Genomic DNA, 16,986 nt, shown 5'->3' with positions numbered 1-16,986 from the left:
GTTTCTTCGCCTCATGGGTCCGCCATCCCGTTCGTTCGCTTCTCTTGCCTTCTGCTGCTTTTTGCCTCTTTTCGGCCACTGGAATTGCTGTTGTTCGGCATCGCTCCTTGTGCCACTATTGGAGAGGGTGTGGAGATGCCTTTTTTCCCGGTTCTTATGGGCTTTTTTGATTTAAAGTGCCTAATTTTGGGGTCTTAGGAGGAGAGCAACCTTTTCTGCATCTGCTCAGCATCACGTCACCGGAAATTCTGACAGATTATAATTCAAATTTCAAACACCCTTAGTGGTGTCTTGAGTGATATTTAATTGAATTTACCATTTGCTCTTGGTAAATTTAAACAATCTCCATAAACAGAGTCCTTTATGAAAAAGAATTTTTATCTTATTATCTGTCATGTCCAGGCAATGCACTTAGGTTTAATAATTAATCCCCAATCTTGGTACATCACTCTTCAATTGCCTCTGAAAACAGAAAATAATATGCCAACACACCAATAAGTACAGGCTAAAACCTCTTGGCCAGGTTGACTTACAAATGAAAGGGTGTAAAGAAGCATAAGACACGGTTCGATTGATGTGCTCTGTTCATAATGGTGCTTCTTACAATATCTGACTGGCAGCAGAACGTTGAAGAGCATTATTAGGTTTGTGTCCTTTGCAGAACTTCAAGGTGGAATATGGTACACGAACAGCTTGAGCACTAGTTCATCCATGCAGTCCACCTGACTGTCAAAATCAGAGATTGCAAGGTAATCGCACAGCTCTCAAATACGGGCTAAAGGTCTCTGGATGTCAGTTTTGTCAATCACAAATGATGTACAGCACAAAACATAGAGACCTAGTAAACAGCATTGAGTGTCTCATCTCCTGATTCCCCAAATTCTCTCTACCACCTGCAAGGCACAAGTCAGCAGAGTGTTGGCTAGCTCTCTACCTACCTGCACTGGTATAGTTTCAATGATACTCAAGAAACTCAAAACTTTACCACATAAATGACAATCATAATAATGCATCCATTAATTAGATGAGCATTCCACACACCCACAGTAATATCCCACACAGCCAAACTAAATCGCCTGAAGTTTTCACATGAAAATAGTCACATAATTGCATTTATTCTTAGACTAATGCAATTGTCATATACTGGGATTTCAGACATTACTACCACAAATAACAACTTTTGTATTTATACAGCATCTTTAATGAAATCTTGATCAAAGAAGTACATTTTCAGGAGTGTTTTCAAGAATGAGACAGAGGTAGAGAAGTGGAATTATTTATGTGAAGAATTCTGAACTTAGAGTCTTGGAAGTTGAAGGCCTAGCTGCCAATGGTGGAATGATTAAAATTGGAGAAGTGCAAGAGGTTAGAATTCGAGGACTACAGAGATCTTGCAGGGTTGTACACTTGCAGGAAGCTACAGAGCAGCGAGGCCGTGAAAATATTTGAACATCTGGTTGAGAATTTTAAAATGTGAACATATGTAAATACTTCTGGGCACAGGAACAACAGGCTCTTTAAAAGGCTCAAGGGCCATTCTGCCCCTTGAGCCTATTAAAGATGATCATGGTTGATCTGTACCTTGACCTACCTTGAGGCTCTATCTCTTATAGATTTGTCTAGAAGACATCTATCAATCATATATTTAAAATTATTAATGAAGACAACAGCACCTGTTTTTAGTGGGAGACAATTGCATACTTCTGCCACCCATTACTTATCTCTGAAATGGCCTGGCTCTGATTCCCTTGTCCTCGACTCTGAAATGGTTTCCCTCTTGTAGCACTGTCAATTTCTTTCAGTCAAAAAACCTCAATCTCAATACTATTAGCCATCTACATTATCTACATTACAGGGAATACAAAGCTAGTTTTTGTAAAATGTTAACATATGTTAAAGCTGCTTTTGGGTTCATCCCTAGCTCTCAAGGGGTTATAATCACAAGACATTAAGACTAGATCATATGGAGGTTTCAGAGGCAACAAGAGATGATTCAATCCAGTGACCATTCACACTTATTTGCTGCCGTGACAACATTATTTATTTAAATACTGCCAAAGGCTATTGACAAGTTGGTGTGGTGGGAATAGAACGGCGGGAGGAGGTTACTGTTGCAACAGGCCATTCAGGAAGTAGACAGAGCACAATGTGAATTAATGCCTGTAAACAGATCAGATGCCTACACCCAAGTGTACAAAGTACCCTTGCCCACACACGCCTACCCAAACGTACACATATACATACACACAAGCTGCAGGAAAATCTCTGAGTCAGGACCATGAAACATAGTGTGAATAACACAATAAAATAAGTAAATCTCCCAAATCTCGGCAAATAGTTAATTAGCTTAAAACTAGCATCTGTACTATCATATAATAGGTGTACACAGGCAACTTGTAATCAACTGCCTCCTGCAAGTGCTTATTTTGTGCATATATTACAGACTGCAATTTAAGATTCTCATGAATATGCATTTGTGGTCTGATTAAATATACATTCAGCTCATCGAACTGTATTTGAGTTTATCTATTCTGCCATGGAGCTAACGCCAGCATTGACATTGCATCAATCATATTCAGTGTTTCAGCCATCAGGAATGGGCATTCTGGTCATGTTCTTGCATGCCTCTAGTTTTAATGGGTTTCATTAAAGCTGCCTATACTCTTGTGAAAACACATTCTTTTTGTGAAATCAAAAGTTAATACTTTTGAATTAACACTTGCCAAGACCATCTAAGTTGTATGGTCTTCCACGGACTCTTAAATAATAATATTGGTTGTTTTACTACTAAAGAACCAGCTGATGAATGTTTTTGAAATCTTGAAATGTAGGGCACGATTTAATGGCCTCGTTGCGCACTACGGTGACACAACAAGGCCGTTAAAACTCTCGAGCCACCCCTCGTGAGATCTGCGACGCTCAGAGCGCCTCACGAGATATAGCAAGATCTTGCGAGACATCATGATCTCGGCCATGGGCAATGTGGTACCCTAAAACTTCCACTGGCACCTAGGCAACTTGGAACTGCCAGCCTGGCATCTTGGCATGGCCCCCTGGAGTATGCCAGGCTGGCAGGACCAAGGTACCTAGGTATCAGGTTGCCCATGCCAGAGATCGGGCCCAGGGGTGCCCTGCCCTTAAGAAGTGGAGTGAGAGGGCAGCACGGTGGCCTAGTGGTTAGCACAACCGCCTCACGGTACTGAGGTCCCAGGTTCGATCCCGGCTCTGGGTCACTGTCCGTGTGGAGTTTGCACATTCTCCCCGTGTCTGCGTGAGTTTCGCCCCCACAACCCAAAAATGTGCAGAGTAGGTGGATTGGCCACGCTAAATTGCCCCTTAATTGGAAAAAATAATTGGGTAATCTAAATTTATAAAAAAAAAAGAAGTGGAGTGAGGGGGACCTTGAGGATCCCCTAAGAGGTAGGTTGGGGCAGTCAGGGGTCCAGAGGGCACGGTAGGGATTCCGAGGGAGGTTAAATGTTTGGGGCGGCATTTAAAAATGGTGCCCCGATCTCTTCCTGAAGTGAACCTTGTCGGGGTATTCCTCGCCTAGGCCAACAAAACAGCAGAGTCCAGTTAGACAGCGGAGTCTTTCTCAGCGCTGCTGGTGCCGAGAAAAACCCCACTATACACGCCCAAAACTGAACCTTTTTTTGCATGTTAAATCTTGCCCGTTATCAGAAAATCCTCCTTACGTGGTTGTTCCCAAGATTCCAGCATACGATATAAAAACAGAAAATGCTGGATAAACACAGGTCTGGCAGCATCTGCGGAGAGAGAAACAGAGTTAATGTTTCAAGTCCCTATGACCCTTCTACAGAACGACTCTTCTACAGAAGGGGCGAAATTCTCCCCTACCCGGCGGGGCGGGGGGTCCCGGCGTAGCGCCAACCACTCCGGTGTCGGGCCTCCCGGAATTCTCCGCACCTTTAGGGGCCAAGCCCTCACATTGAGGGGCGAGGCCCACGCCGGAGCAGTTGGCACCACACCGACTGGCGCCAAAACCGGCAACAACGGCCTTTGACGCCCACCGCCCGGCGCCGGGGCTGGCCGAAAGGCCTTCGCCGGTTCGCGCATGCGCCGGTGCGTCAGCTACTGCTGACGTCACCACTGGCGCATGCGCGCTGGGGGATTCTCTTCCGCCTCCGCCATGGTGGAGGCCGTGGCGGCGGCGGAAGAAAAAGAGTGCCCCCGCGGCACTGGCCCGCCCGCCGATCGGTGGGCCCCGATCGCGGGCCTGGCCACCGTGGGGGAACCCCCCGGGGTCCGATCGCCCCGCGCCCCCCCCCAGGACCCCGATCCCGCCGGCACAGAGGTGGTTCAAACCACGGCGGCGGGAGAGGCCTCTCAGCGGCGGGACTTCGGCCCATTGGGGCCGGAGAATAACGGCAGCACAGAAACCCGTAGCCTCCCGCCGGCCCCCGCCATTCTCCAAGGCGGGCGGCGGGATTGGCGGCACGCTGTCTTTTTACGGGTGAGAGAATTCTGGACATGGCGGGGGCGGGATTTTCGGCGGCCCCGGGTGAATTTCGCCCCTGAAGAGGGATAGAAATGTAAAGAATTATATAATTCAACTGAATCTCCCAACATATAATTCTTTATATTTCTACCCATTTTCAGTTCTGAAGAAGGGTCATATGGACTCAAAACATTAACTCTGTTTCTCTTTCCACAGATGCTGTCAGGCCTGCTGGGTTTATTCAGCATTCTCTGTTTTTATTTCACATTTCCTACATCCACAATATTTTGCTCTTATTCCTGGATATGGTAATCTCTCCACATTGTCTCAATTCTGGGACATTTATTATATAGATGCATTAAAAAAACTCTTTAACAGAGGCACATAGAAAAGGAGGCCATTTGGTCCAGTACACCTGTGCCAACCCTTTGAAAGAACTTTACAATTACCCCCACCCCCTGCTCTTTCTCCATAGTCCTGCAATGTTTTTCCCTTCTCGTACATATGGAATTACTCTTTGAAAGTTATTATTGAAACTGCTTCTACCATCCCTTCCGGTAGTGAATTCCAGATCATAAGAACTCGCTGCAGAAAATATTTTCTCCTCATTCCCCATCTGCAATTATCCTAAATCTGCGCCCTCTGATTACTGACCATCCTGCCAGTGAAAACAATTTTGCCTTTAGTACTCCATCAAACCCCTTACAAATTTGTGGAGGTTGCAAGATAATGTTTGTAGATGACTGACCCCTCTCTCCTCGAATTTTTAACCTCTCTTTCTTTCACACTCATTCTTTGTTTTATTAACATGGACAGCATCCTGTTTTTTACCATCTAAGCTGTAAAGTTCTACATTTTATAGAACTTAGAATCCTTATTCAATAGCAGCCAAGGCACATTGCCCCATCTCTACTCCAATTCATTATTTTCAACAAATTTGGGTGCAGACTTGGAGAGCCGAAGGGCCTGTTTCTGTGCTGTACTTTTCTTTGTTCTTTGTTCTCTTCCGTTTTTGAGTGTCTGTCTTGGCTCAGTGGGTAACATTCTAATCTCTCAGACGATCTTGGGTTCAAGCCCCACTCTAGATATTTTGGCTTAATTTATGCACTCAGATTCTTGCAGGAAGCTATTTTTAGCCCTGTTGCCCACTCATAAGAAAGACTGTAAGGCACAAATTAAAGAATTTCTCCCAAGGGGACCAAATTCATCACAAAAACAGACTAACTGGTCATTTACGTCATTGTTATTTATCGGAGTTTGCTGTGTGAAAATTGGCTGCCGTGTTTCCAATATTACAGCAGTGACTGAACTGCAAAAGAACCCAACTATTTGGAAAAGGTTTTGGGAAATCCTAAGGACATGAATAAAAATGCAATTTTTTTATTTCTTTCTCACAAGCCACACACTAATGCAAACTTTTTTGAGTTATCTCAGCTTTTCAATTTCAGAGGATAGCCTATACAGGAGCATTACTCCTTCATTTAAATTTTTTGCTATATAAAATTTTTCAAATGTGACAGATATCCCTGCAGACTCAGACACTGGCAGCCAGTAACAGAAATCTTCTTCTCAGACACAGATGACACTTGTATAAGTAGATTCTAATGGGAGGGAAGCTGTGCGCTTCAAGGACCTATACCAGCCTTACAATTTTGAATTTGAATCAGTGTTACATCTCATTACCATCTTCATTCACACATTGCAAAGTGATGGCTGTGAGAGATGGATGCTTCAGCGATTGCAAATTAAACCAAGGTCATGGCTGTATTTATATCTAAAATTTAGCAATAATCATATTCTCTCAGCATTTTACAACTCAGTTGCACTCTCCACACACATTGAGGTGAATTTGACGGTCCCCTGCTGGCACATTTAAAGGTGGGGGAGCATGTCAAATAAAGCAGCTCGTCAGTCCACCTCCTTCCTGCCCACTCCTGACTTGACACAGGTAAGGCATGAGACAGCCAGTCCATGAGACCTACTGAAGCCCTTAAATGAACAATTAATTGCCACTTAAAGGGTCTCATTCCATGTCCGTTACAATTTTTCAGTCTGTGGGGGAACATGAAGGCAATGGGAAACAGCCCAGCAGTTTTCACTGGACAAGCTGCTGGTGGGCAGGAAGGGATATAGATCCTTTGGGAGATCCCCTGTGTCCATCAGGAGCACCCACCCCCAAGATGTACCCTCCCTTTGACTTTCCCCCACCAGCTTATGTAACCCCCTCCCCACCTCAATGAGGTTTCCTAGCCATAGCAAGCCAAAAACCTGGCCTCATTTGAAGTCCAGTTGAGATTTTCACTTCTTCTTCAGGACTCCCAGCAATGGCCACTATTCTCTTCTGGCACTGCTGGGACAGATCTGCCAGCCAATCAGAATACCCATCAGCTCTCTAGGATGGGACTTTATGCCCCTGAGGAGTGGAAGTCCCACTGTGATACAATTAATCCTGCCCCCAGCATATTATCACTCCTGGGCAACTGGATATCAGATTGGTGAGGTGGCATTCAACTTTAGTTCAAGGGTGTGGGTAATCCGTTCTGCCGTAAAATCCATCCCATTGTTTTATTTTCTCTGATTTATGAGTAATTTCATGCAGTATAGGAAAATCTATAATTCCCTTATCAAGTAGAAATTCTAAATGGCAGCATACTATCTGATAATGATGGGGAACCCTGACCGCATATAAGTCCATGTTTGCACTATCCAATGATATGTTGTCAGCAGCAGGATTCCTAACCGATTTCCCCCCCTCCTTCTTAACCCAGAACTAATTCCTCCCTTTCCCATTCGGAAAATTAAAGCTCTGAATCCCTCTCCAGGAGCTAAGCACATGATCCACGGTGACAGTTCAACACATAACTGAGGAAGCATTGTAATGTTGGAGGCGATGTTCGATAAAATGCTAAACCTGTCGATCTGTTGTGGTCAAGGTATGATATGATTCATTCTATTTGAAGCACTTTGGAATGTGTCGAGACATTTAATTATTTATATGATTTTTAAAGAGCAGATTTTAAAAAATAGACATTCCACAATGTAACGCTACTTTAAATAACAAACGACCTGTGTTCTGTTGCATCCTAGTGAAGACAACATGAGGAAAATGTTTCAAGACTGCCGGCTTCCACATACATATCACCCAACTCGATACGTTGGCACAGTGGTTAGCACTGCTGCCTCACAGCTCCAGGGACCCAGGTTCAATTCTGGTCTCAGGTGACTGTGTGGAATTTGCACTTTCTCCTGGTGTCTGCGTGGGTTTCCTCCGGGTGCACCGGTTTCCTCCCACAGTCCAAAGATGTACAGGTTAGGTGGATTGGCCATGCTAAATTGCCCCTTAATGTCAAAAAAGTTAAGTGGGGTTACTGGGATAGGGGTGGAGGCATGGGCTTAAGTAGGGTGCTCTTTCCAGGGACCGGTGAAGACTCGATGGGCCGAATGGCCTCCTTCTGCACTGTAGATTCTATGAACTCGACCTTTGCATCAGCTCATCTGCTGCTGAAACACGTATCCATTACTATGTTACCTCTAGACATGACTATTTCAACACTCTCCAAGTCAGTCTCCATTAAATTAAGCTCACCCGAGAATTCTGCTGGCCATATCTTAACTCATACCAAGTTCCATTCATCCATCACCCGGTGCTCGCTGAACTACAGTGGTAACAAGTCCAGCATGCCTCAAAAATAAAAAATTCTCATCCTGGTTTTCAAGTCCCCCCAAGGCCATGGCCCTCCCTATTGCTGTCAACTCTTCCAGTTATACACCAGATACATCGATGACACTTTGTTCCTTTGGACCCACGGCGACGTACACCATCTCTTTCAGCCCTACAGACCTCTGAAATCGCAGCCCTACCTCCATTATGGCCTACAGACCTCTGGAATCTCAGCCCTGCCCCCATTTTAATCACTTCACCATTGGTGACCATGGCCGGGATTCTCCAAACTCGCGCCGGGGGGGGGGGGGGGGGTGGGGGGGGGGGGGGGGGGGGGGGGAGGTGGGGTGCGTGCGCGTGATAATCCCGCCACGCCGTTCCGACGCCTATCCACCAATTCTCCGGAATCGGCACCAATTGCACCCGTGGGGTCGCCCCCGCGGCGATTCTCCACGCTCGAGTGTCCAAGTGCCCGCCGAGTGCTCACCAAGTTCTGCCGGCATGGTTTACATATGGTCCCACCCAGCGGGACCTCAGAGTCCTGGCTACGGGTGCTATCCTGGTTGGGGGGTGCGGGGTGGCGGGGAGATCCGACTCCGGGCCTCCACGGTGGCCAGGCCTGCGATCGGGGACTACCAATTGGCGGGCGCACTCATTCCAGGGTGGGGGCCTATGGTCTCCTCGGTGGGCCCCTGTAAGGCTCCGCCATGTTGCGCGGGGGCCGGCGCGGACCTTCGCCTGCCGACGCGCGCATGAATGGACCCGCGCCGGCCATGCAGGCCGGCTTTCGGCTCCAGAGCAGCGCACAGCACTCCGGCACCATTCTAGACCCCAAAGAACAGAATTACTGGGCCTGGAGGGCCGTTGACTCTGGCGTCGCTCACGTCGATTTTCACGTCGGCGTCAACACTTGCCCGCAATATCGGAGAATCCCGGCCCATGTCTTTAGCTGCTTAGAATTCTGAAAACAGGAATTCTGTCTCGCAAAGCTCTCTTTTCTAAAAGTACTCCTTAAAAACTACTTCTTGGTAGTCCTAATATCTCCTCATGTGGCTGGTGTCAAACATTATTTGGTAATATTCCTGTGAAATACCTTGGGATAGATTATCAAGGAACTTATAAATGCAAGATGTTGTTATTGCCTTTGAACAATATTTCCATTGTTATCAGAAGAGATGTAAACAGGCTGTAAATTCATAAGATATTCTGGGCCAGAGGCAGGAAGTTTGTGTCTAATAAATTCCTGATTAACATATTAACTGGACAGTCACATTTTTGATTTACAGTCCGATACCTATAATTCTCTTCTGATATCTTCGAACAGTCATATGATTTTCCCATTCTGATCCTTCACTGCAGTATTTTACACATTCACATCCTTCCTGGAGGCCTGTATTATTTAAACAGTTTTAGTGCACAAGCAATCTGTTGCCAAGCATTACAGTGAGCAGTATAGTTAAAGGAAAATTATATTCCCTTTTACTGCTGTGTGTGCCATTAATTAATGCATGGATTTACGTAACACACAAACCAGAAAGATTCTATTAGGATCAACTTGTCTAAGCTAATGTCTGTGCTCCACATGAACAAATGTCCACACTACTCAATCTCACCCTTCAGCATATCATTCTAATCCTTTCTTTCTTATGTACATATCTGTACTTAATATCTAAAAAGGAAGAATGTTATAGGTTATAGGGAGAAAGTGGAGGAGTGGCACTCGGTGAATTGCTCATTCAAGAGCCAGCACAGACATAATGGGCTGAGCAGTTTCCTATGCTGTAACAATTCTGTGATTCTGTGACCTATGTTCCTTAAACACATCTATGCTATTTACTTCAACTGTTCCCATATGGCAGTAAGTTCCACATTCTAATAACTCACTGGGTGAAGAGATTTCTCTTGAATTATCTATTGGATTTATTTGTAACTATCTGATATTGATGACCCCTAGTTTTGGACCCAATGCACTGCCACATCGCAACTAATAAAACAAATAATGACTATAGTGATGGGCCAGGCCACAGTGTGCAAGGGGTTGATAGATGTAAGAGATATAGGCATGGTAAATCAAGAAGGTAGTAATTAAATAACACCAAGATAGGGATTTAAAAGATTCTCGATTGCTTGAGGCAGAGGAGAATAAAGAAGGGAAAGAGTTGCTTAGTTACGAGGTCCTGCAGGGCCGGTAAAGAGTGAAGTCATGCCTGCTGGCATGTGAACGCAGGTCCAAGGATAAATAGGATGGGATAGACTTCAACAACAGTAATGCATATTTATATAAAACATTTAATGTAATAAAACATCCCAAAATGCTTAATTAAACAAAAAATAAGTGATACCAGCCACTTAAGCAGACTCAAGGTCTGCGATTTTCTGACCCCATTGTGGCAGGACTCGTCGCAGAAGATTTGGCAGTCCATTGACTTCTGGCGGGATCAGATGATCCTGGCAGTAGGAAAATCCCACCCTAGGACAGGTGAGCCAAAGTTTGATCAAAAGGGCAGGTTTTAAGGAGTGATTTAAAAAAGAAGGGTGGGATAGCGTGATTTAGGCAGGTAATTCCAAAGCTTGGGGCCTACCCAAAAACAGAAAATGCTGGAAATATTCAGCAGGTCGGGTAACATCAGTGGAGAGAGAAAAAGAGTTATCTTTCATTCACTCAGTTTCTCCCTCCGCAGATGCTGCTTTGCCAATTGAACATTTACAGCATTTTCAGTTTTTATAATAAGAATCTTTATTGTCACAAACAAGCTTATATTAACACTGCAATGGAGTTACCGTGAAAATCCCCTAGTCGCCACATTCCGGCACCTGTTCGGGTACACAGAGGGAGAATTCAGAATGTTCAAATTACCTAACAGCAAGTCTTTCGGGACTTGTGAGAGGAAACCGGAGAATCGGAGGAAACCCAAGCAGATACAGGGAGAACGAGCAGACTCCACGCAATCAGTGACCCAAACCGGGAATCGAACCTGGGACCCTGGCACTGTGAAGCAACAGTGCTAACCACTGTGCTACCATTCAGATTTCCAGCATGCACATTATTTTCCTTTTATCTTAAAGCCTAAGATGACTAAAAACACAATTGCCACACACACATGCATGCACACACCTCACTGTGAGCAGCAGAAACTTTCACTTCAGTACTGTAGTCCAAAGATGTTGAGGCCAGTTAAAACTCACTAACTGAATCCCAAGAAAAGATCAACTCAACTCAAGAAAAAACTGGAGAGAAAACTGGCACGCGAGACTCAGCTATATGTTGCCTTTAACAGGGGAGTCTGCGTGCTGTTATACAGCGCAGATGGGTAGGAAACCAGCGGGCACAGATGTTAAAAAAGAGCCAGGAAGAAGATCTGCAGTTTTTTTTAATGCAGCAACTGCATGGAAATGAAGTGAAAGCAGATTAATTAGCTACTTTCAAATATATATATATTTGATGAAATTGCTGGGCAATGGGGAAAGAAGTGTTGAGGTTATTTGGTCAGCTCTTTAAAATGGCCAACACAGACACTATGGGCTAAATGGTATCCATGTATACTACTGTATATGATTCTTGAATCTGTCTACCGAGAGCCTTCACTGATACATGGTATATGGTATGAATCTATCAAAGATGACTCAACGATGAAGAACACATGGCTGGACATTTTATGACAGATAACTAATGGGAGCAATTTCACACTTTGTGAAGAACAATAACATACAAGATTTAACAGTTCCAGTCCCCTTCAGAGAAAGGAGCCATCATCACTCTTACACGGTCTAGACTTTAAAACTTATCCCAAATAGATTTGGCCCTCTCAAAGGAATAGTAGAACATACTGAAAGTGCATATGAGAATCTGCAAGAGCGAGGTTAATGTTACATTAGACTCATAGAATGATAGAGCACAGTCATTTGGTCCACGGTGTCTCCAGCTGTTTGAGAGAGTTGTGCGATTAATCCCACTCCATTCTTATCTTTCCTCATTTCCCTGTATTTTTTTTTTTAATTTATTTTTTGTTCTTTTTTTAAAATTTAGAGTGCCCAATTAATTTTTTCCAATTAAGGGGTAATTTAGCGTGGCCAGTTCACCTACCATGTACATCTTTTGGGTTGCGGGGGCGAAACCCACGCAAACACGGGGAGAATGTGCAAACTCCACACGGAGTGACCCAGAACCGGGATCAAAATGGGACCTCGGCGCCTTGAGGCAGCAGCACTAACCACTGCACCACTGTGCTGCCCTGTATTTTTAAAAAAGTTTAAATAGTTCTCCAGTTTCCTTTCGAAAGTTATTATTGAATCCAATTCCACCAGCTTTTCAGGCACTGCATTCATGATAAGAACAATTTACTGTTTTTAAAAAAGTAATTTCTTTCCTCTGGTTCTTTTGCCAAATTTCTTAATTCTATGCCCTCTGGTTACTGACCCTCATGCCAATGGAAACAGCTTCTTATTTATTCTATCAAAAAACCCTCATGAGGACTAATGTTTTGTCTTAAATGTCAGGCAGATAAGCATTGGAAAAATAAAGGGAGCAACGAGTGAACATGGTGCTAAAATAGAATGGGAAACCCTAGTGTTAGCAGGTGCAGAACAGGAGCAGCTAAAAAGCAGTTAGGACTAGTTTGCCTGGCAAGAAATCTAAAGTAGGAAAACAACCTGATCAAAAATGATTTCAGATAATCTTCACTGCATTTTTCTCTGTTTTTATTTTCCAGAAAAGCAGATGAAATTATCTAAAGAAATGTTCTGAAAGTACAAAGGAATCAAACGAGAAGCTAACATAAAGAAAACTGGAGTAGGGAAGTATCATGAATTATATGAACAAGAAAAAAACGGCACCTCAATTTAATAGCTAGTTTCAAAGACAGTTTTGATTTAAAGCCCACAGAACAATTCAGCATCATTTGTTGAGCAGGTGGGTGCTATTGAAAGCTCTGTGCTGACGAACTCCGAGAGCATAAGGGGATGGCTCTGCACAGTCTTGTTCTTTGGATCTCTCTGATCTCATGGATGCATGCTACTGGAGTTTATGGTGACTGCTGGCTCATTGAAGGGGAAAAGGGATTTGTGTGGCTGGCAATTTGTAGCCAAAACCAACCCCCATACGAATCCATTCCTCAGCACATCAACAGCACCATTGTGGACCTCCGGCTGAATGAGAATAAGATCAAAAGTGTTCAGTATTCCTCGCTCAACAGATTTGGCAACTTGACAGAGCTTAACCTGACCAAAAATCAGATTTCCTACATCGAGGATGGAGCCTTTTCTGCCCAGTATAACCTGCGTGTTTTGCAACTAGGATTCAATAAGCTTCGAAACATCACCGATGGAATTCTGCGGGGGCTGGGGAGGCTGGAATACCTCTATCTCCAGGCCAACCTTATTGAGGTGGTAAGTCCCAATTGCTTTTGGGAATGCCCAAATGTTATGAATATTGATCTGTCTATGAACCGGTTGCAAACATTGGAAAGTTCCACCTTCCTTGGTCTCGGCAAGCTTACGACTTGTGAACTCTATGGCAACCCGTTTTACTGCTCCTGCGATTTGCTGGGCTTCCTGAAATGGCTGGTGCAGTTCAACAACACCACCAGGAGCTACGATCGGACTCAATGTACATCTCCTTCAGATTTTGCTGGATATCTTTTGCTGAACCAAGGCCAGGCCAGTTCCAAGGACGCGTTGAGTGTGCTTGCCTCCATGTGTAATGAAAATCTTAATTCAATTGATCCCAGGTTCATCTTCACACAGAAACCCTCAACTACTGCCATCCCAGAAAGTCCTTGTGAAGCTGAAGATTGTCCGTCGGGAGAAGAATCTACACCATTGATATCCTTCCAGACCCCTTTCATGAAGGTTGATGACACACCAGTAATAAAGTTAAAAGAGATCAGCTACACAACAGCAACCCTGATGGTCCATATTCCATTCCCTATCAGGAAAGAAAACATATTGGTACAATATAATAACAGCATGTACACAGATATAAAGAGCCTTGCCACAGAAAAGGAGGAAATTAAAATTGAAGAGTTAATTCCCCACACGAACTATACATATTGTGTGACTTCCATTCATAATTCACTGAGATACAATCAAACGTGTGTAACATTCACCACAAGGGCGAAAACCAAAGCAAAGCCATTGCCAGCCGCTTCCAATACTACTCATTACATCATGACCATTCTGGGTTGCCTCTTTGGGATAGTCATCATCTTAGGCATGATCTATTATTGCCTGCGCAAAAAAAAGGAGGAGCAGGTGAAGAACAAGAAATCAGGAAACGCCAAGAAGACTATAATTGAGTTGAAATATGCCCCAGAGCTAGAGACCATCACCATTACCCAAATGGCACAGAAGCCCGCCCCACCGTCGGACATCATGTCATCCAGGATGCCTTTCCTGCCATCAGCAGGGGATCTGGAAGAGTACAATCTCCAGGAGGTGATCGAAAGTCCAAAGCTCAGTCGAGGGAATTATATGGATGTGAGGACAGGAGAACATCCGTATCACAGAGACATCCTCGAGAGTATGTTTGGGGAGAGCCAGGATTCTGCCGCTGAGATATCGACCATAGCAAAAGAAGTGGATCAAGTGAATCTGATAATCAACAACTGCATTGACGCTCTGCAGACAGAGACTAGCTCTTTCCGAGGCCCCAATGCTAGGACCATGTCATCAGTGGATTCCCAGGACTTTCTGGTTGCTGAACAGTCCCAAGGGAAATCTGGGTTTCTGTCCCCTATTTACCGGGAAAGCTACCACCCACTGAAGCGACATAGCAGTATGGATGCAGCACCAAAGTGTCCCAGTATCTCATCCAACTGCTCCATTCGTAGCCCTAGGTCAGTGCGCTCTGAGATCTATGCCGGTCCCAGGTATAAATCTGAGGCAAAATATATTGAAAGGACATCTCCGACACGCAGTGCCATCTTGACTGGGACCCCGTGTCGAATTGTAAGATCAGAAACGGGACCAATGCAACCCTACAGTGACCACTCACACCTGTACGCTGGCTTGCACCATGGAGAGCGAAAGCAGGTCAGGAGTCCAAGCCCATGTGTCCTTGAAGCCCTCCCACGATCTCGATCCAGGAGAAATCTGGCCTACACTCAGTTCTCGCCGCAGTACCACAGCGTCAGCTACGCCTCCAGCCCAGAATACTCCAGCAAACCCTCCAAGGGGGTCTGGGAGCGATACAAACCTCATGAGAAATGGCACAGGACGGATGAATACCTCGCTGCAGGGTATGCGCTAAGGAAGAAAGTACAGTTTGCAACAGATGAGGACTTGCATGATATTCTAGATTACTGGAAAGGAGTTTCCAGCCAGCAGAAATCTTGATTCCTCACTCTTCAAGAGTAAATTGGACCAAAAAAAAGTTTAAAAATCTGTTTTTACCCGATTATATTAACTTCTTAAAAGAAGAATTGAATGCACCATGAATTCTTGAAACTCAACTTTAAAAACAGTGTAAAGGATTTCTCTCTCTATTATATATATATATTATATATATAATATATTATATTATATTATTTTATTATATATATAATAAAAGAAAAATCCTATGCCTTGGAATATTGGATATTATTTATCGCATGACTCTGTCCTGTGACTGTGACTCACTGTAGTGTACATGGGGCATTGTTCGTTGTACAATGTACACTGTGACTGGACTGTGCCGTGTAATTGTAGCTCACACACCGCTCACACCTTGCATTGTACAGTAATATTTATCAGTAAAATATTCTCCTTGCGGTTCTGTACAGATAAATTTCTATATTTGCAATGATGTTTCTGGATTTTTTTGCCTGTTTGTATCAGGTTTTAATTGCAGATTTTACAGAACAGTTTGTGTGGTTTCCAGTGAATGTCTGATAACTGGCCCCGAGCATTGGATAAAACTGGACTGGTGAAAGAAATGGATTGAATGGTTTCTTCTGTTGCATTCTCTTTCTGTCTCATTGGTCCAACTCATGGGTTCTCTCAGAGTAGTCTTTAATGAGCCAATGAAGCAAACAAAGCAAAAAGAGAATAGAGTAAATTTGAGAAAGATTGAAAGAGACAAAAACAAAGAAATAGAGAAAGTAAGAAAGGAAAAAATAAATGAAGAAAATGAAAACAAAGAAACAAATACTTATATTTCTGTACTGTCTTTTATGACCACAGGGTGTCCCAGAATATTTTACAGCCAATGAAGTGCTTTGCAGAATGGCTCTTATTGGGGAGAGGTTTGATAGAGAATTATCCCTTGAGTGATAATTATTCACTTTCAATCTAGAGAATGACTCCTTGAGGCTATGTAATCTTAGGGCGCATCACAGCAATAGTCAGTCTTGTTCAACGTAGCACTTTGATTTCTCTATTTGGCTACCTCCTAAAATCACGTAATCATAGGTGACTTCTTAGGTCTGTCAAGACGTACAACTGTTTCCTTTTCCCTTCCTCCTCAGGCAAGCCTTTCACTAAAGCAAACCAACCATATAGTTCAAAAAAATTCAGCACATTCATTATTCATGTACTAATGACTCATTTGTTTAAACTTTTAAACACGCCATGGATAAAGAACACTTATATTAATTAAGATCAGATAACACTGAATCCGTTCCAGTTCAGTGCCAGATACTTATATAACACAGAATCCTTTCAGATCACACCAAGCCAGATGAAATTTGCCAGCCACGAGTTCCATGTTATTTATTTTAATTAATAATAATCTTTATTACTGTCACAAATGGGCTTACATTAACACTGTAGTGAAGCGACTGTGAAAATCTCCTTGTCGCCACTCTCTGGTAACTATTCGAGTACACAAAGGGAGAATTCAGAATGTTCACTTCACCTAACAAGCGTGTCTTTCAGGACTTGTGGGAGGAAA

General features: G+C 43.8%; 1 protein-coding gene across 5 annotated transcripts in view; it reads left to right on the top strand.

The window, feature by feature from the left end:
* LOC119978064 (protein ELFN1-like) overlaps nucleotides 1–16,030 on the top strand; it is a 427,227-nt gene extending 411,197 nt beyond the window's left edge. For 3 of the 5 annotated variants that reach the window (XM_038819425.1, XM_038819427.1, XM_038819423.1), the window contains 2 exons: nucleotides 7,282–7,392; nucleotides 12,830–16,030. In XM_038819425.1, coding sequence (XP_038675353.1) covers nucleotides 13,080–15,452 — 2,373 coding nt within the window. In that variant the 5' untranslated portion in view covers nucleotides 7,282–7,392; nucleotides 12,830–13,079 and the 3' untranslated portion in view covers nucleotides 15,453–16,030. The remainder of the gene's footprint in view (nucleotides 1–7,281; nucleotides 7,393–12,829) is intronic. The other 2 variants (XM_038819426.1, XM_038819424.1) reach the window with 1 other exon arrangement.
* The last annotated feature ends 956 nt before the right edge of the window (nucleotides 16,031–16,986 follow it).

This window comes from Scyliorhinus canicula, chromosome 15 (genome assembly GCF_902713615.1).
Source record: "Scyliorhinus canicula chromosome 15, sScyCan1.1, whole genome shotgun sequence".
NCBI lineage: Eukaryota > Metazoa > Chordata > Chondrichthyes > Carcharhiniformes > Scyliorhinidae > Scyliorhinus > Scyliorhinus canicula.
The sequence above is the reverse complement of the archived record's forward strand: the minus strand, read 5'-3'. Positions and strand labels throughout refer to the sequence as shown.